This window comes from Labrus mixtus, chromosome 22 (genome assembly GCF_963584025.1).
Source record: "Labrus mixtus chromosome 22, fLabMix1.1, whole genome shotgun sequence".
NCBI classification, from domain to species: Eukaryota; Metazoa; Chordata; class Actinopteri; order Labriformes; family Labridae; genus Labrus; species Labrus mixtus.
The window spans coordinates 6,940,889-6,968,479 of NC_083633.1; the positions used below are offsets into that span (position 1 = coordinate 6,940,889).

Sequence of the window (27,591 nt, forward strand, 5' to 3'; positions counted from 1 at the left end):
GTTAGTCCTTTGAGCACACAGAGTGAGCTTCACATACACACACACTCAGGCATGTACACACACACACACACACACACACACACACACACACACACACACAGCGCTGTTCCACCTCGTCGATGGCCATCTCATTCCCCCCATTACGCATCTCTCACCATCTCTGTAAGTCTGTAAGCGCCATGGCACACCTAGTAAGGTTTTTACGTCATATTCAGCATTCATAAAAAAAAACCTGCTCAAATCTGAAAGCAATGATAGCTGTCATTGGATGCATATTTTTTATATATATTTAAGGTAACTTTTTATATAAAATATATCATTTGAAACACATATGCTCATGCAGACATACCTTTCCTACCATTAACTGTATGTTGTTACTGGCAGAGTGAAACCTGGAGCGAGGCAAGCTGGGTAGGCATTTTTCAGCACCCTTACTATTCCGAGTATATTCTCTGGCAGGCTGCCATGCACAGCATTAGCAGCTTGGCAAGCTCACTGCCAACATCTGTACGTGCTTCTCTCAGACTGCAGAGGTTCTGGCACCGATACTCAACTGACGAACCAACTAACAGCTCCACATACCTCCACACTATCCGAGGGCGGAGGGGCTGGGGGCGCACTGACGGGTACGGGAGGCGTTTCACTGCCAGAAAAACATCTATCATGCAGGCGCCGCTGTGACCAAACAAATCAGTGGCGGCTAGAAAATATGATTTCACTAAGAGAGGAATGTGAGAGCTGAGGCACGCTGCAAGGCTGCTGTGCAGAGAGAAGGCCAGGAAGAGACTCGAGGCCTACAGCTTATATTGAAAGTCTTTATTCAATCAGTCAATTTTAATTCATTTTTTACATGACACTTACTATAAATCGCAGGTCTCCCCCTACTCTTACTACTCCTTATCCACCAATCTGCAAGCACTTGGCATCAGGGGGACAGCAAAACTGGCTTCAAGAGGTAAAAACCTTGGGCAGTCCAAAATAATCTGCCGCAACCTGTTTGGCCCAGAAAGTGACATTTGAGTAAGCGTCAGAAAGAACGAGATGGAAAGAGGCAAAAGCTGCTTTCACACATGCACACTTGAAAATGTATACAACATTTTGGAGTTGCTTGTACACAAGTGTCCGTCCCAGCATGACATTTTCCCCCATTTCCCTGTGAGAGGGAAGTTTCTGGAGACAAGACATGACGTGAAAATGACACTGTGGAAATCCGTAATGGCAGACGACGCAACAGAGTCTGACATTATGACAGTTTTTTTGCCTTTCTATCGCTGCTCATTAACAGTCGAAAAGAACATGAAACAAAAGATAATAAACAAATTATGACCTCTCAAAGTGGCCTTTGACAATTTTTGATTGTTGAACTCGGATTGAAAAATGTGGTTGTTTGAGTTCACACCTGCATCTCACCCTGAAAGCTTCAGGGTTTTTTTTTCCAGGAGCGTTTGTGCAAGTGTGAGCAGAGAAAATAAGATAGAACCTGATAAGTCTTCAAGGACAAGTCTGGCGTCACAATGATCTGTAATACAAAAAATGTAAGTACCACAAAAGTTAAGTATAAAATATAAAGAATACAGGAATTTTGGGCCAAAGAAACAAGACTAACATAGTTACAATATCAGTACACTGAGAGAAAGTGAAATAATCGTGAACTGCTTTCTGAAAAAGTAAGGTTTTCTCCCTCTCCTAATGGATTAAACAACTTGTCAAGCTGCAGGGAGGTGTTGTTGCTTTTCCAACGAGAGGCCTCAGCAGAGGAGACCACGAGGAAGCAATCAGCCCATCGATGTGTGGGCCTGCGGGGATAGTGTGACCCCACCCCCCCCCCCCCCCCCCCCCCCCCACCCACCCACCCACCTCCCCCTGCTCTTCCAAAATCCTGCAGGAGTCTGCCGGGGTCTAATCAATCACTACAAGCCGGTAAAACACTCCAACATGCCATGCCTGCCCCAGATTCCTGCTAAGTTTTGTGTTTGTGTTTGTTTTTTCCCCTGCTGAGAAGTGAGCACACATGGGGCTCTGAAAAAAAAAGAAAATCTAGATTCCTTAAGGAGAAGTGAGTTATTATCTGTGCTGATGTGCTGCCTCAGAGGAACATTTTCTGTGTGGTTAGTTATTCGGCTGCGGAGGAGAATTTGATTTCATTAAGTTTTATGGTACATAAGCCCATTAAAAATCCTGCCACTCAGCTCTTTGAAAATACATTATTTTTCAAATTAAAAAGAAACAATCCCCTGTGATAATAACTTTATATTGATGAGAAGTATTCATTATTTTCAGGAGGATAACACTGAATCGTCATATTGTGCGTCCTTCCTCATAAGTATAAAATCAATGCACTACTTAACAGCCCAGTTTCATTCTGGCACAATCCATTTTATCGACAAGATTTAATTAAAAGGAATGGTTTGTAGGACCAAATGGAGCAGCAGGGGAACGTTGCATCCAGTGTTTTGCTATTAAGAATCTTTAACTGCTGTTTGAACAGACATAAGGACTATCAAAGCAAACATCTATAATGAAATCTTTGATTATATCTGAAACAAAAACCGTTTTGCCTGTGCACTAAGCAGTATGATATTGCTACTTCTATGTGGCTACACCATTTGCCCCCTTTTTTGCATACAAAGGTGTTGGCTACCTGACCGCAGGAAGAGTCTCAGATCTTTGAGCAGCAGTTACGGAGACCAATAAAGCATTCACAGGAGAACTTTACGAAAACAATAGAAGTCTTTATCACCAATCACCTGCATTGTTCCAGCGAAACACAGCCAGAACAATTCAGTCTTCTGATGTGTATTGGATCAAAGTGATAGCCTGCCTGACGATGCTGGATGTTGCAGGGAGATGTTTATTGTCCGGTCAGAATCGAAATAATTAATAATTTACAAAATAAAATGCTTACTGGAATAAACTAAATTCCCTCCAATGGGGGAGCAATAGAGGCTGTTTTTCAGTATTAGAATCATGCAGACTTTTACTTCTTATACAGTTTATCACAATCAGTCTGACTTCCGTCTCCTCGTCAACAGATTAATGAGTTTGTGTCCTGACTGACAAAAGGAACCTACAGAGAGCAGTGAGAGTATGACCTTGGTCAACAGGAAACGGTTGCAAACTTTGCCTGAGGGGTACCTGACACATCTGCCCGGGCATGAATATCCCATGAAGGCCCTTTAATGTGGAAATGAAAAAAGGAGCACACCTCTTTTAAATTGCAAATGAGAAAATATCAGTCGGCTTTCAAGTGTAGAAAGTCAATTAAAGCCTCTGTTAGTGACTTTACCTTGAAGATAAATAACGTTGATTTGTGACTTTCAACAAGGTGATATTTCGTAATAAGCACTCTTATGTATCATGCATGTGCACATCTTAGAATTGGTGTGAGCTATCATCACTTACATTACTTAAAAAAACAACTTTTCATATACAAAACATTATCAAAAAGAAAACCAGTGATGCTAGAAGTTCAGATGCATTACTTAACCAAATGCCGAATTGCTACAGCTCCTTAATTTTTAGTTTAAAATGTATTTAATTGTTACTGGTATATCCATCGTGTTGTGTTAAGTTTGAAATGTGCAAAAGTACAATTCTACAACTGGTAAAAATTGAGGTGAGTACATTATGTGAGGGAGTTTGAATAAGTCTAAATCAACATATTTCTACAAAGGCAAAGTTTGAACACCTCAGCTTTGAAAGATTTGGAGGAATCCTGTCAAGTATAAAACTTTGATTTTCATATCTTTATTCTGACGTACACATTTTTTGGCCAAGAAAAACCCCAGTATGAATGTAAGCTACTTATTAAAAATGTTGACTTCACCAACGTTTCCTATTATTAAATGTCCTATTCAATTCAAGTAGCCAAACTGAAATAATAAAATATTTTAAGACACAGTTTGTATCACCTCCACATCTGAAAAAAAAACCCAGACATGTAGGCTATGGAAAAATTGTGGTCTCATTTGAATGTGTGTTTGTTTTCTGGAATATTGCGTAACACAAAAAAAAGAGTAGACCTTCATATTCAGTTTGCATAAATGCAAAAAGCCTACTTCACTTTGGAATATAACCTCATTTTACCTGAAGTTGGTTGTTAAACTTGCGGGATTCAGTGCGGTTCAGTGGCAGCAGCATGGACTCATAGCATGGACTACATGTCCCACGCACCCCTGTGGCCCCTCCCCCTGCATACCTCTGGTGTGTGCTCACGCTGCGCTGTGTGGGGATCTTGCACAGCACAAGTTGCCCCAACAGCAGCAGAAGCAGCGAGGCGCACGGCAACCAAAAAAAAAAAAAAAAAAAAGTTTCTCCACAGTTATGGGCAAGTTTGAGAAGAACGTTTTCCTTTTATATCTCACATCTGCGATCCTCAGAACAAAACGGGGTTGGATTTAAGGACATATTCTGTTTTTACATCGCACCAGATTTTTTGGATTTTCTTGGAGATTTCTCACTCTTTGGATTGGTTCATCTGAAGACACAGCGAAACGCGGGGCTGTTCTCTTGTGTGGTCAGAGAAAATGTGCGCCTTTACGCAGCCTCGCAGTTTTGCATGGTTTGCCGTGGTCTTTCTGCTCGTTTTGAGGCTCCTTCGTGGATGCGGGGCGAACACACGGACGTGTCCCCCTCCCTGCGTGTGTTCTGGGGAGCTGGTGGACTGCAGTCGGCTCAAGAGGGGCCAAATTCCAAACACGATCCCGGAATGGACAGTTCAACTGTGAGTCCAGTAGAAAACAAACAAACCATAATGTGCCTGTGAAGTTATGCATTTCATTTTCACTTGTTGCTTAATTAATTTCGATAGTTTTTAAACCCCCAGCTGCACTTTGACGAGCTCCTAGGTTTGGTTTAGTGTTTTCCTCCAACACCATGGGACGACCCACATTCCTGCCGTAGTGAAAACGGAATGTGTTGTAAACCACATTGAACAGCATTTGCCTGAATTTTACTACAGATCTGGTTCAACCTCATCTGAAATTACAGAACAGCCTAATTTAGAGATATCAGAATATTGGAAATCTTTCACATTTTAGGCTACAACCAGGCATTACACTATCTATGGTTTAAATAAGATGAATTGATTACATTAGTCCTTGCAGCATCATGCTGATTCTTTGAAACCAGCAGGGAAGCAAAGACAGACTTTCAATGTGTTTTTACACATGAATGTGGGCTACCATTGTCAGTCACCCAAAGCCCCTGAATCAAAGTGTAAATGATAATGAATAAGTCCTCCTATTGCCTGCAGGTAGTGCTTTAAAACCCAGGCTTTCACTGCAGGGTTGAAGACGTTGTAGAATAGTATTAATGCATGTACTAGCACTTTGAGAAGTAATAGCACTACAGTATATTTAATTGCGACCTGAGGACTTCCACAATGTTTATTATGGGCTGACAGTGTGGTTACATCCACATTTTCTTTGCAGGCATTGGTGTTGGTTGTGTTGATGTTTCACTGTTGTTTCAGTCTTCAGATTTCAGCTTCACAGACCCTGAGGCCTTCAAAGCCATAAAAGCATAAATCAGATGCAGTGTGTGTGTGTGTAGCCTTGGACTGTTTCCTAAAGTAATATCTCCATTACTCTCCTGTTTGTCCACTGGCTCCATAAGTTGAGACGAGGCTGACGTCTGTTGGAGCTCAAATACCAAACCCTAACTTTAGTGGCATGTTCCTCTGTGTGTTCTTCTACTTTACAGATAATTATTTTGACTCGATTTTTATTACCCGGCGTTGAGCTCCAACACTTGATTTTTTTATTGTCCTGTGTTAGGCTGCAGGGCTTGATTTGCTGCCTGCTGGAGGCTGAGTGCCCTGCTGTTGAATTTAGTTTTTCTCCTTCTAAAATGTGCTGCTTTGGAAACTTGACGTTGCCAGAGAAAACAGACCCAGCCTGAGCCTCATAACCAAGGCCGGCCTCCCAACGAATATGAAAAAAAAAAAAGTTCCACATGGGGGGAAAAAAATCTTTTCACTCTGGCATGCTAATTTACGAGTGGCTCTCCAGCACATCTTAAACCCCTTAAACCGACCGACCCTTTGTTTTCCAGCACCCCATTATTTCTGCTGAATTAGCAAACTCCAGAGCCAGCGATGGTACTGATTAAGGAGGAGCGTGTAGGATTAGTTCGGAACAAACTCTCAGCAAGGAAAGGGGGAAGGAGAAAGTGAGAGGGAGAAGAAGGAAAAGAGTGTAAAGGAGAAGCATTGAGCCATGAATATCAGAAGAGCTTGTTGGGGGGAAATGTTACACAGTTATGACCAAACGTTTAGGAGTGAGGCACAACTTCTAGTAACAGAAAGGACACACGTTCCCATTTTTATATTTGAGTTAAAGAGCCACATTTAGCCTACTTGTTTAAGTTAGGCTAATGACCAGAAAAAAGACAAGTAAGGCAGGCGGTACACAGCAGTAACAAAGAACTGATGCTAATTTTTGTTAGCAACTACTACTTATGTAGCAGTCTTAAAAAAAGCTATTCTAGCTAATATTTAAGAGGTATCAATTTCACCATGTAGGCTACCACTAACCTTGGTGAATAAGATAAGAAGTACAAGTAGAGGTAGATATCTCTGGAGTTTGTGGCAAAGCTAATGCTACATTTAAAGAAGTTTGCTACCTAGCATACTTAGCATGCCTGATTTTAACTAGCTAGGAATTGCAATGAATTAGAAGTCCTGTACAGTTTCAAATGTTTACGTTAGAATCTATGCTAATTCTTGTTAGCTACTTGTTATAGCTGCTTTGAATAGCTTTCGTAGCTAATATTAAAGAGGTGAATATGTACCACTAGGCCTATAAGCTTGGTTAATAACACAAGAAGCATCAAGGGTAGGTAGACATTTCTGGAGTTTGCTGCATAGCTAATGCTGAATTTAAAGAAGTTAGCTTCTTACCTAGCATGCCTGATTTAAACTAGCTAGAAATGTCAGTGAATTAGGAATCATAGTGCTCTGTGTTAGGACCAAATGCTAAGAGTACACAAACCCCTTCAAGAAAGTCGCCTTTTCTGTACTTATTTTGGGAATTTGATTGATTTCCACTCAGATAACCATTTTTTATGGTAAGAATAAGGAAAGGTTCAGTGGTTTCACATCAAAGTTATGTGAGCCACTCAGCCAACCGTGTAGGCTACTCTGGCTAAAAGCTAAAAGCTAGTAGGCTAGAGATTATCATACTGACCTTGATAATCACAAATGTCATGGTCCTTTTAAAAAACATGAATGCTACTTACATGAAGGCTTTCTTTCTTTTAACAAAAGTTTGCTCTTTGTGATTCAAACATGCTATTTGGCTAGCATGTTGCATTTTCAAAGTTGTCTTTGGTTTAAATCCACACAGGTGTTACTGCCAGCCAAATTAGAACTTAGTTGAAGTCTGCTGCTAGGGCTCATTCTCATAATCTAAGAAGTTACTGACAGCTCTTGTAAAGTAAAGAGTGGCTCATTTATTCACCTTTCAGTCTTTGATAAGGAAGTCGGTCTGTACATTTCCAGCAGAGCGGCAGACACAGGCTGCAGCCTGTACGCAGCACTGTGTTATCTTGCTCCGCTCAGAGCCTGCTTTGTGAGGGAAGTGGAAGTGTCAGAGCTACTTAGGTTTTATCTAGGGAGTATGATAGGACACCTTTTCCCATATGGCCCCTAGCGCTGGAACCACAACAACAACAACGCACAGTCCCATGCTTGGAAACCAAAGGAGGAGGACGGGGCGGGGGTTAGCTGTAGCGAGGCGAGTAAAACTCTGGTTGAGTGGTTTCATGAAAGTTTCCACCAAAGAACAAAAAAAAAAAAAAACAGGCCCCAGAAAATTCAGCAGGGGTGTTTTAGACCTATGGAAGGCGTCCCTCTCGCTTTTCCCGGCATTGTGAATACATTACCAGTTGATAGGTTCGTCCCCTCCTCCCAGAGCTCCTTGATGGATTCCAGATGAGGGAGGTAAGGAGGGGGGAGGGGTAGAGGGTGAGGGGGTGCAAAAAAAAAAAGTGTCTGGCACCACAGCGTTGATCGTGCGCAGCAGCGTCAATAACTCCACCACTTTATGGCGCATGAGGCTCTTCTTGCCAGACTCCTTGAGCTGGTTTTCAGGCCCCTTTTTCAAAACAGGCAACAAAAACAAGAATCTCACTCTTGAGCGAGCTGCAGCCAGGCCTGCTTCCAAGACCAGACTCAGGCCCAGATCCAAGGAAGCTTCAGACCAAATGAAGACATATACCAGGACTAATAATAATCTGCTACTTAAAGACAAGAACAAGCAGTAAATAACCTACCCACACGTCCTTCTTCATGTGCGAACATTGATTAAGAAGTCACCAAAACTGGCACGTTTGGAAACAAACTGTGACCAATCAACATAAATTAGTAGAGGATTCAGATATTAACACTGTTGCTTAAAAGAGGAAAGCATATAGCGATGTAAGTAGATGTTTTCAGTCTGTATAATATGAATTCAAGGTGTGTAAATATAAACTTAAAATAGGAATATATGAGTCCAGAGTACACACCAGAAAAAAGGTCTGGACAAGGCCCCATCAAGCAGTAAAACCTTGACTCTCCTCAGCAGGTTTTGGCCTCCTTTAAGCCCAAAAGAATCTGGCTCCTTCATCTGTCTGTTTTGTATCTGCTTCTCAGCAGCAGCATTGATATGAAATTAGACGTCTTGGCAGTTGTTGTGTTGTCCTTAAAAAGGGATGAAAATGCCACAAATGCCTTTAGCTAGCTTGCCTTTTTGGGGGGTTGTATTTGACAATTTTCAGTTGTGTTAAGATGCCACTCACAAAACCATTGGATACCTCCTGCTCATGACAGGGTGTCAGCAATCATTCTTATTCTTGTGTATTCTCCTAGTCATTATGGTTCATTTCATAACTGTACGTTTTCACCATTTCAAGCTTTAATTGCAGTGATTTTCCTTTGATCCCTCTACTCCATTCACAGCTTTTAGACACAATAACACTGAAAATTTGTATATAATTATGTTTGAGACTCAAATGGAAACACACTTTTCCCTTCATCTGCGGCTTTCTTTTTCTTCACAGGGACCTGAGCCATAACAGATTGCAGGTGCTTGACAGCTCTTTGTTTTCCAACCTACAACATCTAAGTGAAGTGTAAGTTTGAATTTGTTTTTCTCGAAAACTTTCATTTTGGTTCCGCTTGCAACGAACTGTTCTTTTGATTCCATCGTTATTTTTCCTGCTGTGCACAGAAAACTGAACAACAATGAACTGGATGCAATTCCTGATTTGGGCCCGTACGCTTCAAACATCACAGCGCTCATTCTGTAAGTGAAACTTTTCTGAAATTCTATGATTTCATCTCTGGACCGTGGCCTGGTTTGAAGTGTTTTCCTGTGCCAGGGTTGTCGTTGCTGGTTTTAAGTAGGGAGCAAAGTGGTTCCTCCCCCCCACCCTTCCTTCCCTCTGGAGAGCAGCCCCATTTGGTTGAGCTGGTTCCCAGACGGGGCAGTCGGAGACATGGCAGCCAGCCCCAGACGGGTCACGTGGTTCCAAGACAAATGCCATCAACAGAAATGGAAATGTTTTGTCTGGTGGCTGTCGCTGCTTTTTGGTGTATTTTTAACGCGGGGTGCAGTGACGTGCCGCTGGAAAGAAAGACAAATGATCGAGTACAAATGAGAGAAATCCAAATTTGGTGATTTTTATGTTGAATCTTCAGTGGGTGGATCACAAGTTACTGTGTGGCCCTTTTATGGGACTTTGAAACAAATGGCAGTTTGTCTGAAACATTGCAACGTCGAGTTCTTTTGCTCTAAAAAAAGACAGTACATCCAGATTTGTGTTCAGCATAAAGATAACCAACAGTGTCTTAAGGTGCATGGCTCACACTATGGGAATAAGTTTACTTTAGTTTTAACTTGTCAGATCTCATCCCGGTCAGACTTTAACCAGAGGGTTCTGTTGGGATATTGTTGTGCAATACGTGCTCCAAGAAGAGAAACAGATATTAGTGTGTGAAACCTCAACAATTTATTTGCTTTCAGTGGCATGCCAAAACCAACCGACGTGAAGTTATAGTGGAAAAATGTGTCCGTCTCCCCAGCTTGATGAGGCGTATTCCTCATCAAGCCCTGACAAGACGCTCTGCAGCAGCCGCAGGGCGTGCAGGCGTCCGCCATCGACAATTTGTTTGCACATTTAGCAAAGAACTGTTGCCTTTAGCTATGTGTCTCAGCATAGGTAGAAGGGTGGGGTGGTTCTAACACCTTAGGTGTTGCATTTCGCTGCAGTCTTTGAAAGGGAGCGTATTTCAAATGCACCTGGTGACTATGATTTGGATTTAAATGTGGATTTGATACTCTGGCCCAAGAGGAAAAACATGATTTTTTTTGTTTGTACCAATGGTAACACCTGATGTGCTGCATTGTTTCTTTTGTGGTTAGACTGAGGTCACAGGACCATCAGCCATAATTGCTACGTTTTCTGTCCAGATTAAGAGACGTCGGATTTAAGTGCAGAGTTCCTGCACAGATTCACTTCAAGAATTTCAGATTCTCTCCAAACCATAATTTCTTTATTGAATTTGAGGATGTTGTTCAGTTTAGTTTACCCCAAACTGTGTCATGTAAACTCTGCCTAGAAATTATCCAGAAAATACCACAGTTTATCTTTTTCATTTAAAGAACTCTGAGATACAGAATAACATGCACAAACACTTATTTCTTTCTATTCTTTTTCTAAAGAAAATATTATAATATAACTTTAGTGAAACATACAAAACTGTGAACATTAGACACAGTCCTGTAGCTTTAAAACTAAATTAAGTAATATTAACTGAAGTGTTAATAAATGGAAGTATAAGGAGTATATGTGAGGATCCCCTTTGTTTTTTTGTCATAGCTAATGCTAATTGATTATCTTCTTCATGTTTCTGAATTTAAGCTAGCAATTCTAAAAATGACAACCCTGACCTATGCTTCCTCAAACCATATCAAAAGAAAAAATATGATTCACTATTAAGATAAGCACCTTATGAACACATTTTCTTCATTTTAAGACTTTGTTATTACAAAAGAACCAAGAACAATGTGCTAACAGTAGCTAGCATGTGCAAAAACTAGCTATTTGTTGTACCATAAGAGACAAACCAGCAGCAAGTGCTAGGGTGTGTTTTGTTGCTAAACATTTTTTTGTCAATGTTTTTGACTAATTCTGTACTTTATTGTGAGAATGAGAACCACATTAAGTTAGCCATGGTAACAGTAATGTTCAGTGAACTAGACAGGAAGTTCAAGAGGTAGCCTAATGCTAGGACTTCTGTTAGCTTGCTAGTATTCATGCCTGTGAAGCGTTAGCCATGAAATGAAGCATTTAAAGCAAATGCTAAGGCTTCAACAAGTTAGCTAGTCTTTTGCTTATCCTCAAAAAACTGCCAAGGAAATGTTATATTTCTTACAAAAAAATATATGCACACTAATGTTTTCAGATATTTTTATTTTTTTAGTAATTTCCCTCCAGTCACTCCGGTCAGTGAGTTTTCATCTGTGCTTCTTTAACACACTCCAGATCGAGACTATTCTAGCATCTAATGTCAAAGAAAAGAGACACAACGAAAGCATATATGTTAAGAGATTTAGTCATTATAAAAACATAGTATGCATGGTCTGGAAATGTATTTCCATGTAGAATAAAATGTAGTTAAACAGAAACATTGCTATTAGCCACTTTGGTTTTGAACCAACAAGTTTGTCTTTAAAATCTCCCAAGTCAAACCCAAAAGAGATTACATATTATAAATCTGACTGTAGTCACCTGGGGAAGTCAGCAGCATAATTGATTTTTAGTGACTCACAAGAGTTATGAAGAAAGAGAGCACACAGAAAAAGACATTCACACTTGCTCTCAATCTCACACAGTCTGTCTCGGCTGCCGCCCTCCTTCTTCAGCTGAGGTGATGCTGTGTGATTTTTTTTTTCTTCTCCAGAATTTCTTTCCCTTCTTCAGTTTCTGCGAGCTGGGAGAGTAGTAAAGAGAAGAGAAAAAAAAAGACCTCGGGGTATCGAATACCACTTATTCAAACAGCCAGTCAGACATAGCGGCAGCTCTCGTCGACTTCTTTGACCTCGCAGCTCCGAGTAAAAACAAACGGCAATAACCCTGCAGCTGGTAGTAATTGAGCGGTGATCATCTTAATTAATTGAACAATTTCCCTGGAATTTATGGAGGGGGTAAGCCCCACCGCCTGTGTTCTAGGGGGGTCAACAAATGACCTGGAGATTCCAGGTCTGATTAGTTGTATTAAGTGAACCTCTTAATTTGTCTACGGAAATGGGGAACCTTGTTAAAAATTAGAATAACTAACCAAAACTGTTGCAATTATTGAAATAATTTGCGATTTTTTCTAAACATGAATGAGAAATGAGAAATCAGGATACATACAATTTTAGATAATTTTGAAAAAAAAAGTGCTGAAAATCCTCACATTCTCCAAATTTGACTTAAAGTGACAAAAGCCAAATCTAAAGTTTTCATCTGAGCTGTTTCAAGCTTATGACAGAGTTTATACTTTTTTTTTTTTTAGTTTTGCAGGCTTAACAGTAATATGCTGATGCATCAACGATTTGAACAGCTCCCCTGTCTTTTTATGTGAAGGTCCCTCAGTCCCACATGTTAATACAATCCCCGGGTCTCTGCACTCCAACTGGGCGCAGACGTGTTAAGATGATCAGCCATGTGAGTGAGATATGTGCACTGTTTAATAATGGCGTCTCAAAAGCAAACGCAGCCCTGGTTTTCATTACAGGCGCCACTGAAGAGAGAGGGAGTCATCAGATGGCTTTTCAAAAACTCTGTTCTTTTTCCAATAGGAAATACCACACACACACACACACACACACACACACACACACACAACCCGTCTCAAACAGTTTGAGAGAAACTGCCAGAGAAAAGAGATACGTTACATTTAAAGAGCTTCCACTATTAAAAGCATTAGTGGACAGAGTTAAGCTAACAACAAAAAAAACTTCATCAGGCATCTTTAGAGCATAACAGCAGCGTGTGAATGTGGTTAGTTTGATGGTTGTGGAAGGCTGAAAATATTGTGGAGTTTAGTCAAGAATGCAAATGGTTTTACTCACATTTCAAACACTTTTTGAATTTCTAGAAATATTTGAGTTTTCAACAGCCCGGGAAGGCAGAGATATTAAAAATGAGGAACTTTATACTGACTTTAAAGCTCCGGTGTTGAGATTGCTGTTTCAGCAGCGTCTGACACCTGCCCCCTCACAGCGGTTTTAGGCATTAAAAAAACGACATAGAATCAATTAGTCTTGTCGAAAACGCTCTCATATGCTTTTCTAGGTTATAAATAGCCATCAATATTCATTTCAGCCTATTTCATAACCAGCTAAAATCTCACCACAGATGCTTTAAAAGTGGTAAACACACACACACACACACACTGTGGTAGCCATGACTACAGCACTGATTTAAAGTATCTGCTGCTTGCCTCAGTCAAATAATAAGTACATATTTTATCTTTGCCCAAGATACCTCGGGCTGTTATTGACACATTGCTTGGCCTTCCATTGGCTTCCACTAACAGCAGCAAAAGCCTCTAAACCACAGATGTAATGGCTCCATAATCACGTTATCTGATAGCAAAGTGGATAAACAAATTCCAAGTGTGAAGAGTCCAATGTTCTGCTTGTTTTTGTGGAGGAGAAGAAGACCGAGTGACTCATGAGTGGCAGTGCAGAGAGAAAAAGTAGGGTTAGCTTTATGTTGTCCCAGGTTTTGCAATTGCCTGTCCACTAAGACAACCATGCAGAGTTTGTGGTTTAAAGGTGGATTACAGCAGAATGTCTTGTTGTGAATTAATATGACCAATCTGACATGGTTTATTAGATAATGGAATATTTAGTTGGCCTGATTTTGGACTCCAGGGTCTACTTTCCTGTCCTCAACCAGCCCCTCTATCTGGCTCTACTTTCCCCCTGAGAGAAACTGGAAAGACTGGTTCTTTCTCACCAGGCGACCTGCCTTCTCTCAGCGACCAGTCAAGGGAAACATGAAAACTGAGATACAGGTGGTGTGCAGCCCTTTTGTTTGGGACTCGGGGGCTGTGGTGCATGGAAAGCCCTCTGCAAATCTGCAGACAAAAGAGCTGCCTGTGCACTTTTTTTATTGCAGAGAATGATCTGTATTTTACAGTACATACTGCACACCGCAACGTTCTTTCCGTTTTGATGTTTTCAGCTGCTTCCAACAAGTTCAATCACATCAATATTATATCTGTAGCCCAATATCACAAATAATAACTTTGCCTCAAGGGGCTTAACATTTATATCAATGGAACCTCATTCACTGTAAGATCATTTAAAACCTCCTAAAAACTATTCAGCAGTTAAAAGAAGAGAGGAAAGGGAATGCTCAAAGTGTTTTACCTTAGCTTGCCTTTAAGCACACACCAAACTCCTGCTAAAAATATCACAATTTTTAGCCATCAGTGATTTCATTTTCAAATTTCCAGCAGTTTCAGTTCTTCATAAAATGTGTTATTTTAGTTATTTGGACAAGCTTACCAGCTTTCCCCTTAGCCTAGTGTCTTTTCATGCCACTGAACCAATGTTGACTCAAGCGCTAAGCTCAGGAACAAGCTCTGGTGGGTTTTTTATCCGCCAGTGCCCCAAAGTCCTGCCAAGCTCTCCAGGCTGCAATCCATCTCAGATATTTGTTTACTCGGGGAGTCTTCCCTTCTGTGCATTCGAATCTGGAGATTTCCAAAAGGTGTTGAACTTTCCGAATGGGGTTACTTGTTGCCATGGAAACTTGTGCTCCGATAGCTTTAAACACAAGTGGAAAATGGGTCAGAGTTAGTTACCACAGTGTGGGTTTTTTTTTTTTACCAGGTGAGACATCTGAGTTGCACAGCAGTGTGGTGCCATGATGCCATTCCGCCTGAAGGACCAAAGACTTCAATCTGAGATACAGATTAGATTAACCAGCAGAGTCGGGGAGAGTGAAGAGATGAAACCAGACACCTTCTTTAAATTCAGATGTTTTTCTTTTCAAATATTGGTTTCAAGAGAGACGTTCTTCGACTTTTATTGTGCCGTGATTATAAGGTTGTTTGGCAATGAAAGTTCTCCTTTATGCTGATGATTTTTGCCTTTATTTGTGTGTCCAAACTCTTTACCTTTCCAATCTGAAATCACCTTTCACATAAAACAATATAACAAACCATTACTGTAAATTCAAAATAACCTCCAGACTATTTTCTCAATTGATTTAATAAGTCATGGTCCTTAAACTGAGAGAAATTGAGAAAAATGCAGATTACAATTCACTTCAAACCAAATGTGTGTCTCAGCGTTAAGTAGTGTTGAAGTCAAGACCACAGTAACCAAGACCAAGACATACCCGAGACCAGAGAGCTCCAAGACCGATATTAAGACTGAGACATTTAGGGATCAAGACCAAGTCAAGACCAAGACCAAGGCAGGGCGAGACCGAGACAAGACCAAGACCATAAATATCAATGAAAAATCATCATCTTGTGTTTCACTCACTCAGACCGAATGACCCTTTTATTATTACACAAGCCTCATTAAAACTCAACAGAGAATCTGAAAGTTGGTCATTTATTGGCATTTTTACCAGAAAAAATGTATGAAACAATCGAGCATATTCTGAAAGATCCACTTAACCCTTCAGCCGTGGACTGATCAGGTCACTCGACAGAAGCCGTCTGCACTGTGGGTCCGTTGACTGACAGCTTCGTATAATAACATTTTAAAGACACCGCATTCCAAATGAAACTTTCCTCAGGTTGTTATATTATAGACGTGTTGGAAAGTGAATGAGAAAAGCTAACAGCCCTCTGGTCAGTAAGGTGTAGCTGGAGTGGGGGGGGGGGGGGGGGGGTCTTCAGCCATCCCAATGAATACTGAAAACGAGGCCTGTAGTCTGGTGTATTGGAGGGAATTCCTGCTCCCCCCCACCTCTTCACTCTCTCTCTCTATAGCCGAGTCCCATACACAAAGAGGGCACTGTACAGGCTCTGTTTATAACTAAGCAGTCCCTGCACTGCAATTTAGGAGGCGTGCAGCTCAGGAAATTGCTGTCCTCTGCCGAGGCATGCTTTCACTGAGGGAATGGTATTCATCAGCCAAGTAATTGGCAGGTTACTTTTTTTAAATACCTTGTTGGTAATTACCTTATAAACCAAATAACACATCAATAAACGGAAAGGTTGTTGGGAGTCGGTGTGGGGAGCAGCAACATTGATCCAACTGAGCAATTTGTAAGCATCGTTGGTACATGCATGCAACATCAGCAAAAAAAAGAAAAGGCACGTCATGTACTCATGTTGGGTGGTAAGTTTTTCTAGAATTGCGTGAGAGTTGATCTTTTTTTTTTTTTTTACACCAGCGACTAATTGAGGACTCAACAGTTTGTGTGTATGGAAACTTGAAACTGATGCGCGCCACTAGTCAAATACACAGTATTTTTGTCATTTATTGGAGTGATGGTGTCTGTGTTTTCAGAGCAAACAACAGGATCAGCAGGATCTCAGAGGAGCAGCTCAGGCCCTTCCTCGCCCTGGAAACGCTCGACCTCAGCAACAACAACATCGTGGATATAAAGGCCAGCTCGTTCCCCGCTCTGCCACTCAAGAACCTGTGAGTATCCCCAGTGTGTGTGTGTATTGTATGCAGCCGAAGGAGAACATATGAGCCAATCACACATTATATCTCCACTCTGTATTTTGTTAGGTCAGCACTTATTGTTTCTTGGGAGTATTTCTTTGACTTCCTCCCCGTGTCTCCACATTTGAAGCCAACATTGTTCAATCTTTTCTTTCGTCAGCTTCCTGAACAATAATCGCATTTCCTCCATGGAGACGGGCTGCTTCACCAACCTGTCCAGCAGTCTGCAGGTTCTCCGGCTCAACCGCAACCGCCTCTCCACCATCCCGGCCAAGATCTTCCAGCTGCCCAACCTCCAGCACCTGTAAGCTTTATTTTGTGCCTTTTTAATTCCAGAAATATCACAATCACACCTTTTGAATTCGTCATGTGACTTCTAAACATCTTGACTCTTTTGAAAACAGCTCTGATGTTGACATTTTATTCAGAATCACCCTCTCGAAGATTACAATAAATTACTCGATGTCTCTGTCCCTCTCTCTCTTTCTCTACCTTTGCTCGGCTTCCTTGATTGGCAGACAGCTTAACAATAAATCTGCATGCCAGTGTATGATTTTACAGATCTAGTTTGCTGACAGGGTAGTAACGTTTAAGGGGAAAAAAGTCCATGTGCCAGGGTTATGTCATCATCAATGAGCTGACCAGAATGGCTTTGAGTTTCTCTGACAGCTGCTTCTGAAGCCTCCACCATGAAATCAGTGCAGCTAGTGGGGATATGTGAAATGAATTTACATAGAATGGTTGAATGCATGCAGTCAAACCGTACAGTGGACCTCACCCTCTTCGCTCGTGCTCCTTGTGCGTTTCAGGGAGCTGAGCAGGAACCGTGTCCGCAGGGTGGAGGGTCTGACGTTCCACGGCCTGCACGCTCTCCGCTCCTTAAAGATGCAGAGAAACGGACTCAGCCGCCTGATGGACGGAGCCTTCTGGGGCCTCAGCAACATGGAAGTCCTGTAAGAAAAGAGTTACAAGAGATGTGCATGAAGTTTTTAGTGTCCCATTTTGGTACAAAAAGTCTGATTGTGTGTGTGTGTGTGTGTGTGTGTGTGTGTGGGCCTGCAGGCAGCTGGACTACAACAACCTGACGGAGGTGAGCAAAGGCTGGCTGTACGGCCTGCTGACTCTGCAGCAGCTCCACCTCGGCCACAACGCCATCAGCAGGATCCGACCTGACGCCTGGGAGTTCTGCCAGAAACTCAGCGAGCTGTGAGTTCCCTCTTCTTTTTTTTCCCCCCCTCTTCGCCCTCTTTCTCTCTCTCTCTCTCTCTCATTTTTTTTAGTCCCCCTCCCTCTCGTTATTCCCTGCTCACTTTCCATTCACACTCTGAACTCCCAACACGTCTCTGTGTCGCCCTCTCATCCTCTCTGGCACTCCCTCCTGCCCTTCCTCACACTCCAGTTCCTCTCGTCGCCAATCTCCCGACACACACAAACTCCCAGCGACGAACACACACACACACACACACACACACACACACACACACACACACACACACACACACACACACACACACACACACAGACAAAGCAGCGTCTCTTATGCTCTGCCAGTCAGTGTCTACATTAAAGCATTGCCAGCATATTACACACCCCTTTGCCTCTTCTCTGTTCTGTTTTCTCTTGAGCCAAATCATGTCCCATGTTTTTTTTTTCTTTCTTTTTTGAAATTCCATTATTAATTGCAGTTTCTTGTGAAATACTACTTTACCCACAAGCTTAAGCGTTTCCCACCCATCAAGTCGCATTCCTGCAGGCAGATTGGATTCCTTTGTTGTGGCTGTTGTTTACAGCGGCGGTCAGTTTAAGTGATTTCCAGTGTCTGGAGCGTTTTTTGTTTTTTTTATTTTCTCACAGAAAGGTTGTTGTTCTTTCCCCTCCTGGCTCCTCTCTCTCTCTCTCTCTCTTTCTCTCTCTCTCTTATCACATGAACCTGAGAGTAAACAAGCCGCCTGTCGGCTGGAAGCGTGCCAAGCTATCTGATTTATTTCCAATCTGAGTTTACTTAAAAACAGGCCTCTCACAATAATTTGCTTCTTAGACATTCATAACCATTTTTCAAGGGAGAAGCTATAGAGCAGTAAAAGTCATGTAAGGCTTTTTGACCTGCATCGTAAGGAAGTGAAGCTGTATGTTTAACATATTGGGCTTTCACACTTGCAGAAAACTCATGAAACTGCATGAGTGAACGCAAACAGCCACATTTTTCACTCAGATTTCAACCGGAGTTTCTCCTGTCAGACCCCTAGGATTTTTTCAACAGATATTCTGAGTGAGATGATGTGACTATGCAGAAGTACTGTATATTCTCTGGAGAATTCAGCTAGAGCAAGTAGGAGGGGGTAGTATTTTCAGGAGTGCAAATGTGAATATGGCTCAAGATTTATATTTTTTGGTTAAATATCGTCTTGAATCTGGAATTTTTTGTCTAAATTTGTATTTAAGAGTTATATAATAAAGGCAACAGATGAACAAATGTGTAACACAAAATAAGAATCTTTAAAGAATGGATGCAAGAGTAAAATATACTTTAAAAAGGGCTAACCATGGGATGCAAATTGGTCAAATATATCACAGTCATTGGTTGCTCTTTGTGTACCCTTTGGACTTCATGTGCAGTGTTCTTATGAATGTGTCGTGTCGTCCTACAGAAACCTCGTCTCCAACCATCTGTCCAGACTGGAGGAGTCCAGCTTCGTGGGCCTCAGCCTGCTGGATGAGCTCCACATCGGAAACAACCGCGTGAGCTTCATCGCAGACGGAGCTTTCCGGGGCCTCTCCAACCTGCACCTGCTGTGAGTTGAATGCAAAATCAATCAATCAATCAATCAAACTGCAAATATACTAAACAGTGCAGGAAAAATGTCTTTCATTTCTAATCACTATAAAATCAATACCACTTCAGGCACATTTTCCAACCTAAACCCCATGGAGATGCAACCAAAAATCCTAATTCCAGCCTTTGCAACTAAATGACAAAAACACATCCACTCTCTTAGCAAAAAGTCTAATGTCAACCAAAACAAACCAAAACATCAAAATACAGGCAAGAGGACACAGTCACCCCACACATGTTTGGAGGCCCATCAGTGATCATTGTGTGGCATTACTTTTTTACTCTGTATTTTTACTATACTAGTTATAAAAAGTAACTGACTCTATCTTTAAACACTAAAACTAATCAATAGCTCACGGCTAATTTGTGTGGATTGCCATCACTGATCACCAGAGAGCTAACCAAGACTTCATGAAGTTACTTAAACCAGAAGATTTAATCTGTACCCCACATTTTTTGTACGGATTGAGAAAATAAGATACAACATGTTGACTTATTGAACTTTTGTTCCAAGCTAACACGATCCTCTTCCAACCCAAGCCTCATACCGATTGTGCAGACATAACAGTGGCATTAGTATTCTCATCTTATCTTTGGCCTAACAATCAAATATTTCTTAAGGGTGAAACTTTTCCTTTTCGGCTAAATAGTACTTTGTGTGATTCGGCTTTTTCGACCAGCTCAAACAGTACAATGCACAAGTCCCCTTTAAAGACTTAAAGTTCTTCATGTGTTGCTCTAATTTCCCCCACCCCCTTGTTAAATCCACCTCCAACATCAATCCTCTGCCTGAGTGGAAATATCCTGCCTGATTTGTTTCGGGGGATGTGAAATAGATTACTGTGTTGGTCTCTCCACACACACATAAAAAAAAAAAAAAAAAAACTCCAAAAGGCACAGCTCACCGACCTCAACCCCCGTCTCAAACACACACACACACATCAACCCACCCATCCCCCTTTCCCACTCAGGCTTCACAACATCCCCCCTGGTTTTAACTTTTTTTTTTTTTTAACTGGAACCAAATGTGAGCTGTGCTGCTGAGGTCACCGTAGGGCAGGTGTGCAGCTAGGTGGACATGTTTTGCTTCAGGGCTCCAAATCACAACCACCCCCTCCTGCGCACACACACACACACACACACACACACACACACACACACACACACACACACACACACACACACACACACACACACACACACACACACCCTTCCTCGATCTCAATCAGCCATAACCAGGCATGGCGAAGGAGGAAAAATAACTGTTTGAAAGCATTAGAGCAGCTGAGGGATCAAAGGAGGCCATTTCTCTGGTAAATTCTTGGCTTTTAGTGATGGACGACTCTAATGCTGTGTGTTTAGTTGTTTGGTGTATTTTTTCTCTCTGCTGATAGCGGCTGCAATTTTGCCCCGATGTGCCAAGATCACACAGGGGATATGTCCATTTGAGAAAAGGCAAAGAGACCAATTTGTTGTGGTGGAGAGATGAGGAGCGTGTGCAGCACTTCTTAACAGGCCTAGCTTGATGTAGTGATATTGTGAGGAGCTCCTCAATTTGGAGTTAATAAAACACCACATTCAATTATTTTGAACCCCAGTTCTTCCCATGTGAGTCTAAACGAGACTCTCTCGGTCACATGTGAATCCATAGAATGTGTTAAATATCACAGCGTGTTAATGTAATGATGGATAAAAGGTTTTGTTGCAATTTAAGTAGCATGCAGAGTACAGCTACCCCCCCCCCCCCCCCCCCCCCCCCACCTAAATGACGCCCAAAAAGCCGCTCACATGTTATATCACAGCACTCTCTTGTAAAACCTATTTTTTTTCTATACAGCAGAGAACAGCCCTCACAGACTTTTAAAAAAAAAAGGGCCGCAAAAGCCACAAAGGGACTTCCTGTTTGGCACGGAACCGCTTTGAATATAAATGTAAAAGTCTCAAACATTTCCCCCATCATGTGAAATGTAAAGCCGCATACAGTTTTATTAACGCAGCGAGTGCGGTTGTTTTCTGGGTGTGGGTTTTTTTTTAAAAATGCGGTCTGTCTTTGTTTCTTTGGGAAGGGACCTCCAAAATAATGAAATCTCCTGGACCATCGAAGACATGAACGGACCCTTCTCTGCCCTGGACAAGCTGCAAAAACTGTGAGTTCATGAATCCATGGATGGAACAAGTTTCACCTCTGTTTGAACGGCAGTGGGATATGAAGAGACTAAGGATGAACAGGCATAAAAGGGAGGTTGGGAAATAATCCGATTTGTATTATTTTTTTTTAATTCTCCTAGATTTCTGCAGGGGAACCAGATCCGCTCAGTGACCAAGAAGTCTTTCTCTGGCCTGGACGCGTTACAACACCTGTGAGTTTCACCTCCTGTTTCCAAAAAGTCTGAGCTGAGTAAACCAAGCAGGGTGAATCACACTGAGACTGAGACACAGAGGCTGTTTGTCAGAGACGTACAGTCTTCTCCCCATTCCTTCCCTTTGATGTGGGATGAAGAAAAAAAACTTGCCTTCAGTATCTTTATGCGTGTGCCAGACTTTATCGATCAGCAAGGCAAGCGAAGGGAAAACGGTGTGTGTGTGTGTGTGTGTGTGTGTGTGTGTGTGTGTGTGTGTGTGTGTGTGTGTGTGTGTGTGTGTGTGTGTGTGTGTGTGTGTGTGTGTGTGTGTGTGTGTGTGTGTGTGTGTGTGTGTGTGTGTGTGTGTGTGTGTGTGTGTGTGTGTGTGTGTGTGTGTGTGTGTACGACAGCTGCATTTGATTCTGATTAGAGTTTTCTTTCCCAGCCGTTGCCAGAGAGCTCAGAGCCTCTCTTGATTAACACAGAAAAACTGCTGCCCAGAGTTTTTATTGTTCTGGAGCCCAGACCTTTTTTTTTCTTCTCCCTGATTGAAGTTTCTGAATCCCTCACTCCGCACTCGGCTGATGTTGGCAGAAAAAAAAAGCCGCTGTCTTCATTTTTATTTCATTTTTTTTTTGAGGATCTTGCAAGTCCTAATTTTTCTTTTTCTCTTTGCTCCACAGAGACTTGAGTAATAACGCTATCATGTCCGTCCAAGCCAACGCCTTCTCTCAGATGAAGAACCTGCTGGAGCTGTAAGTATGATCTTGTTTAAGCTTTCGAGAGTGTTTCAGAAATGATGTAGGACAGAAGACCAGGTCTTATCATCCGGCCCCCAGAATAAAAAAAATCATTCCCTTTGTCTCCTGACACTTAGGCAAAGCTAAAAGTGAAAAGTGTATGCAAAGGAATTTTTATTGCAACATAATGGATCTTATGTTTGACAAGTTTTGTTCCCATCCGAGTCAGACAAAATCAAAACTCCCTTCACGCGCTTTTCATTCCATTTTGAGTGAAACGTCTCTGTAATCTCCTCCCTTGGCAGACGTCTCAACACCTCCAGCCTCTTGTGCGATTGCCAGCTGAAGTGGCTCCCCGTCTGGGTGGCGGAACAAACCTTCCAGCCCTGCGTCAACGCCAGCTGTGCCCACCCGCAGATGCTGAAGGGCAGGAGCCTGTTCGCTGTCAGCCAGGAGGAGTTTGTGTGTGGTGAGTGATGCATTCATAAGGCGCAACACCTTCACACAAACATACTGTAATGCCTTAAAAAAACAAAAAAAAAACAGCCATTTATCCATGGTCGGTTTTTTCCATTTACAAACTGACCCAGATTTTTTCCTTCCTGATTCCTGGACACGCTAATGAGTCTTCGGAAGGAACAGTTATGGAAATGTACAAAGTTTCAACTTTCCTGGTCAGCATCAGGGGATAAAACTTCACTTCAGTTTCTCCCTTTCAGAGCCTCATATCTCCGCAAAAGCCCCAAAACATACCAAATATTTTTTAAACCAATTCAAGATCTCAATACTGAGAACATTTTGTAGTTTCGCAGTCTTAACATTTTTCTATTTTCTTTTTCTGCCAAGATGACTTCCCAAAGCCTCAGATCACCGTGCAGCCAGAGACCCAGTCAGCCCTCAAAGGCACCAATGTCACGTTCGTCTGCTCGGCAGCCAGCTCCAGTGATTCACCGATGACCTTCGCTTGGAAGAAAGACAATGAGGTTTTAAATGATGCAGAGATCCACAACCAGGCCCACTTGCGGGTGCAGGGTGGCGCAGGAGGCGAGACTGAGGTGACAGAGTATACAACCACCTTGCAGCTACGCAATGTGGAGTTCTCCAGTGAGGGGAAGTACCAGTGCGTCATCTCAAACCACTTTGGATCGTCCTATTCCACCAAGGCCAGGCTTACTGTCAACAGTAAGTGTGGGAAGGGAAAAGCACATTGTTGGATATTTTCTTATCTGTAAGTCTTAAATGAGCAAATCTGAAGGTCCTTTTCCTCTTTTCCAGTGATGCCCTCCTTCACCAAGATGCCAATGGACCTGAGCATCAGGGCTGGTGCAACAGCCAGGCTGGAGTGCGCCGCTGTCGGTCACCCTTCCCCCCAGATCGCCTGGCAGAAAGACGGAGGCACAGACTTCCCTGCTGCCCGAGAGCGCCGCATGCACGTCATGCCCGAGGACGACGTGTTTTTCATCGTGGACGTCAAGACTGAAGACATCGGGGTTTACAGCTGCACAGCTCAGAACACAGCTGGAGCTATTTCTGCAAATGCCACACTAACTGTTCTTGGTAAGAAACAGAACGTTTGGAAACCGAAAGCCACAGATGAGTCACTTCAGCTTTTGTGTTTGTAACGCTAACGTCATTTTCTCCCCTTTTTTGTACAGAAACGCCTTCCTTCTTGCGGCCCCTCATGGATCGCACTGTGGCAAAGGGAGAGACTGCAGTTCTCCAGTGCATCGCCGGAGGCAGCCCTCCCCCGAGGCTGAACTGGACCAAAGACGACAGCCCGCTGGTTGTGACCGAGCGACACTTTTTCGCCGCGGCCAACCAGCTCCTCATCATCGTCGACGCTGCCGAGGCCGACGCCGGGAAGTACACCTGCGAGATGTCCAACGCGCTGGGCACCGAGCGGGGGAACGTTCGCCTGGCGGTGATACCGAATCCGAACTGCGACTCCGGAGTTCAGGGCGGCGTGGGGGTCGGCATCATCGGCGGGGCAGGATCGGACGACGACGGGTGGACCACAGTGGGGATTGTCATCATAGCGGTTGTTTGCTGCGTGGTGGGCACGTCGCTTGTTTGGGTGGTGATCATCTACCACACCAGGCGCCGCAACGAGGACTGCAGCGTCACAAATACAGGTCGGTTCAAGATGGCTTTTCTTTTTTAGAGATGGCCAATTGATTTCTTCTTGCCACATTAAGTGGTAATAAAACTGAACCTTGATGTCCTTGTGCTTCAGATGAGACCAACCTGCCTGCCGACATTCCAAGCTACCTGTCCTCCCAGGGCACACTGGCAGATCGACAAGACGGCTACATCCCATCAGAGAGTGGCAGCAGTCATCATCAGTACATGTCCTCGTCCATTAGCGGCTTTTACCTGCAACCTAAAGACATGAATGGTAATACACTTTCCCGTTCTTCTTTGTCCTATATTTTAAATATCCTGCAGTATTTCTTACTAAACACTGTTCCTTCACCCACACAGGTCTTTGTCAGATGGATACAGGAAGTGAAGCGGACATGGAGGCGGCCATTGATCCTCTGCTGTGCCATTATCAAGGTCCTATCGGCTCACTGTTTTGCCGAGACTACTGCACTGACCCATCGGAAGTCTTCACAGGTTGGTCAAATGGAAAAATGTTTCCTCCTGTTGTTCATCCAGACGATGACGTCCAAGTATTTCTCCTTATCTCTAGATTTCTAAATTAAATGATCATTGATATATTCTTAACACTCAGGCTGTTCCATCAACCAAAGGCCTGGTAGCATCGACCCTTACAGCAACAGCCTGACCAGCTCGAAAAGAGGAGACTGCCTCCTGGATCCTGAGCATTTTGATCTCTGCTCCTCGTCGGTCCTGATGCAACTCCCCAACGCCAGCCTCCATCACGGCCCCTTCCACCAGCAGAGTGAGCGCCGGCCGTCCTCAGAGGAGGGAGAACCCAGCGATTTTGGAAGGAACGTTGAGTGCCCTCCTTCCTACAACACCTTCATGGGTAAGGTCTTATCTTCATCAGTTTTCTGAACTTTTCTAACTTTCTACTTTTCAGTACACTGATCCAACTTCTTCTGCGTTTTTTCCTCCATTAGGAACATTTGGGAAAACTCCCTGGAGGCCTCACAACGACGCATACACGGGCTACGGCCCACCGTCGGTGACGCACAATGGAATAACTCTGCACGAGAATCCGTATACGGCTGCGGACACCGATTCGGACCTCGAGGACAACAGTCTCACCAGGGACTCTTCGTCAGAGCAGAGCAACTGTGTTTATGAGCAGCCGTTTGACAGCAGAAGGACTGATCCCAACCCACAGCGGAGAACGAGCACTTAGCTGAGTGACTCTTGTTTTTCAGAGAGAAGAACGACCAAAAATATGAACAATTCTACCTCACTGAATGGACACTTTGGCAATAATGGACTCCTCAAATGTGCAAACGAGTGAATGTAACAAGTGAAATGTTCCCGGGGGGAAAGTAAAGCGGAGCATATTAGCAGCAGTTTGTTTTAAAGGATGCAGCTACAGTTGAATGATAAAGATGATTATATACATTTTTTATATAAAGCTATTCTATTTTGTAAATTGTATATAAACAGATTCCATTATTTTTGCTTACCTTTTGTCTACGAGTATTTTGCAGCCTTGCCTATGCATTATTCCTGCTTTGAATGAAGCACTGTTTTGCACATACTGTATGTTAACAATAAAAAAACACCTTTTTGTGTGCTGCTACATTCATTCAAGTGTTTCAAGTCTTCAATGATATGAGTGTCTGTATCATGCGGGAGATTTATTTTGGATCTGGGGCAACTTGGCTCTCTTGGTGGGGGGTGTTACACGCAGGCCTTTAAGGGCAGAACCACAAACCGCCAAGGACACCTCAGCTCTGTCATCAGTCAGGGCCCCCCCACGGAGAGAGAGAGAGAGAGAAAGACGGGAATGTTTGAGGATGTGGAAGGAAGAGGATGTTTAACTATTTGGTGTCACAGTTTTCTTCCCTCCGAGGTTTGGGAAGTAAATACAAATATTTATGGCTCGACTTTCAGCGGAAGCATGTGGTGATGACATGATCTTTTGTTGATCTGCAAATTTATGTCAGTCCAAATGAATGAGTGCAAGCAGAGGCCTCTTAGCAAACATGCGCCTGTTGCCGCTTAAAGACAGCCATTTAAAGGTTACGCCTGGCGTGCCATGTGTAACGCACAAAGACAGAGCGGTGGGGGTGAAGTGTAACGTTGGAACAGTGGTGTGTGTGTGTGTGTGTGTGTGTGTGTGCATGCCTGAGTATGCGTGTATGTGGAGCTCCTGCTGTGTGCTCACACTGCATGCCTCTCATGTAACGCTGAAATGCAATATGAACTCTCAGAAACCAATATTACCCCGTCACAGATGCAATGTGTCAGTGCGGTTATAGCGGCCCTAAACTAAACTAAACTAAACTGAAGGTCCTCGCTGAACAGGCCAGAGTGGGAACTTTTGACTGTTGTCTTAACTCTGTTTGTGTTATACTCTGTTTTTCTGTGTATGAATGTTCTTTGGTGGGACTTGTCTGTTTGGACAGTAACGGTGCTGTGGAAAAGAATTTCCCCTTGTGGACAATAAAGTCTGAAGTCTAAAAAAGTCTAAAGCAGAGACAGGAGGGAAAACAACACAATGACCAGAACTCCACTTCAAGTCCAATCAGACTCAGGTGCTGTGATGCAGCTTTTTTAAAATGTTATAGTCAACAACAACATCCCTATTATCCCCTATCAGTAATATCCTATTCACAACAACATCCTAAATATTGTAATTTAACCTTCATCCAGTGGTGTAGTGGTGCTTAAAAAGTGGGTATACTCATAATTTTTCCCCAAAATGTTTTTTTAGTGGCCCGTCCAGCAGAGGATAAACAGCCTCTGTTATAGACAGTGTCATGTAAGACTACTCCTACATATTTAGTTTTTGTGTACTAGCCAATTAGAGACGGAGTAGGGCGAGTCATCCCTTCACCACCAGGGAA

General features: G+C 42.8%; 1 protein-coding gene across 1 annotated transcript; it reads left to right on the top strand.

Moving 5' to 3' along the window:
• The first annotated feature begins 4,239 nt into the window (after positions 1-4,239).
• On the top strand, positions 4,240-26,327 carry lrig3 (leucine-rich repeats and immunoglobulin-like domains 3). Its single transcript, XM_061029635.1, has 19 exons — positions 4,240-4,723; positions 9,043-9,114; positions 9,213-9,287; positions 16,515-16,649; positions 16,837-16,980; positions 17,486-17,629; positions 17,739-17,882; positions 19,325-19,468; positions 21,576-21,656; positions 21,798-21,869; positions 22,535-22,606; positions 22,897-23,060; positions 23,438-23,773; positions 23,867-24,148; positions 24,247-24,723; positions 24,825-24,986; positions 25,073-25,207; positions 25,326-25,583; positions 25,678-26,327. Exons 1-19 carry the CDS (start codon positions 4,527-4,529, stop codon positions 25,920-25,922), a joined length of 3,339 nt encoding a protein of 1,112 aa, XP_060885618.1. The 5' UTR covers positions 4,240-4,526; the 3' UTR covers positions 25,923-26,327.
• Positions 26,328-27,591: the final 1,264 nt, after the last annotated feature.

Bases quoted from the DNA above. Each gene is read 5' to 3' on its own strand.
- lrig3 (XM_061029635.1), top strand. From the start codon at position 4,527: ATGTGCGCCTTTACGCAGCCTCGCAGTTTTGCATGGTTTGCCGTGGTC. The intron at 21,657-21,797 runs GTGAGTTCATGA...TAATTCTCCTAG, and splicing joins CTGGACAAGCTGCAAAAACT to ATTTCTGCAGGGGAACCAGA. The intron at 24,724-24,824 runs GTCGGTTCAAGA...CTTGTGCTTCAG, and splicing joins CTGCAGCGTCACAAATACAG to ATGAGACCAACCTGCCTGCC.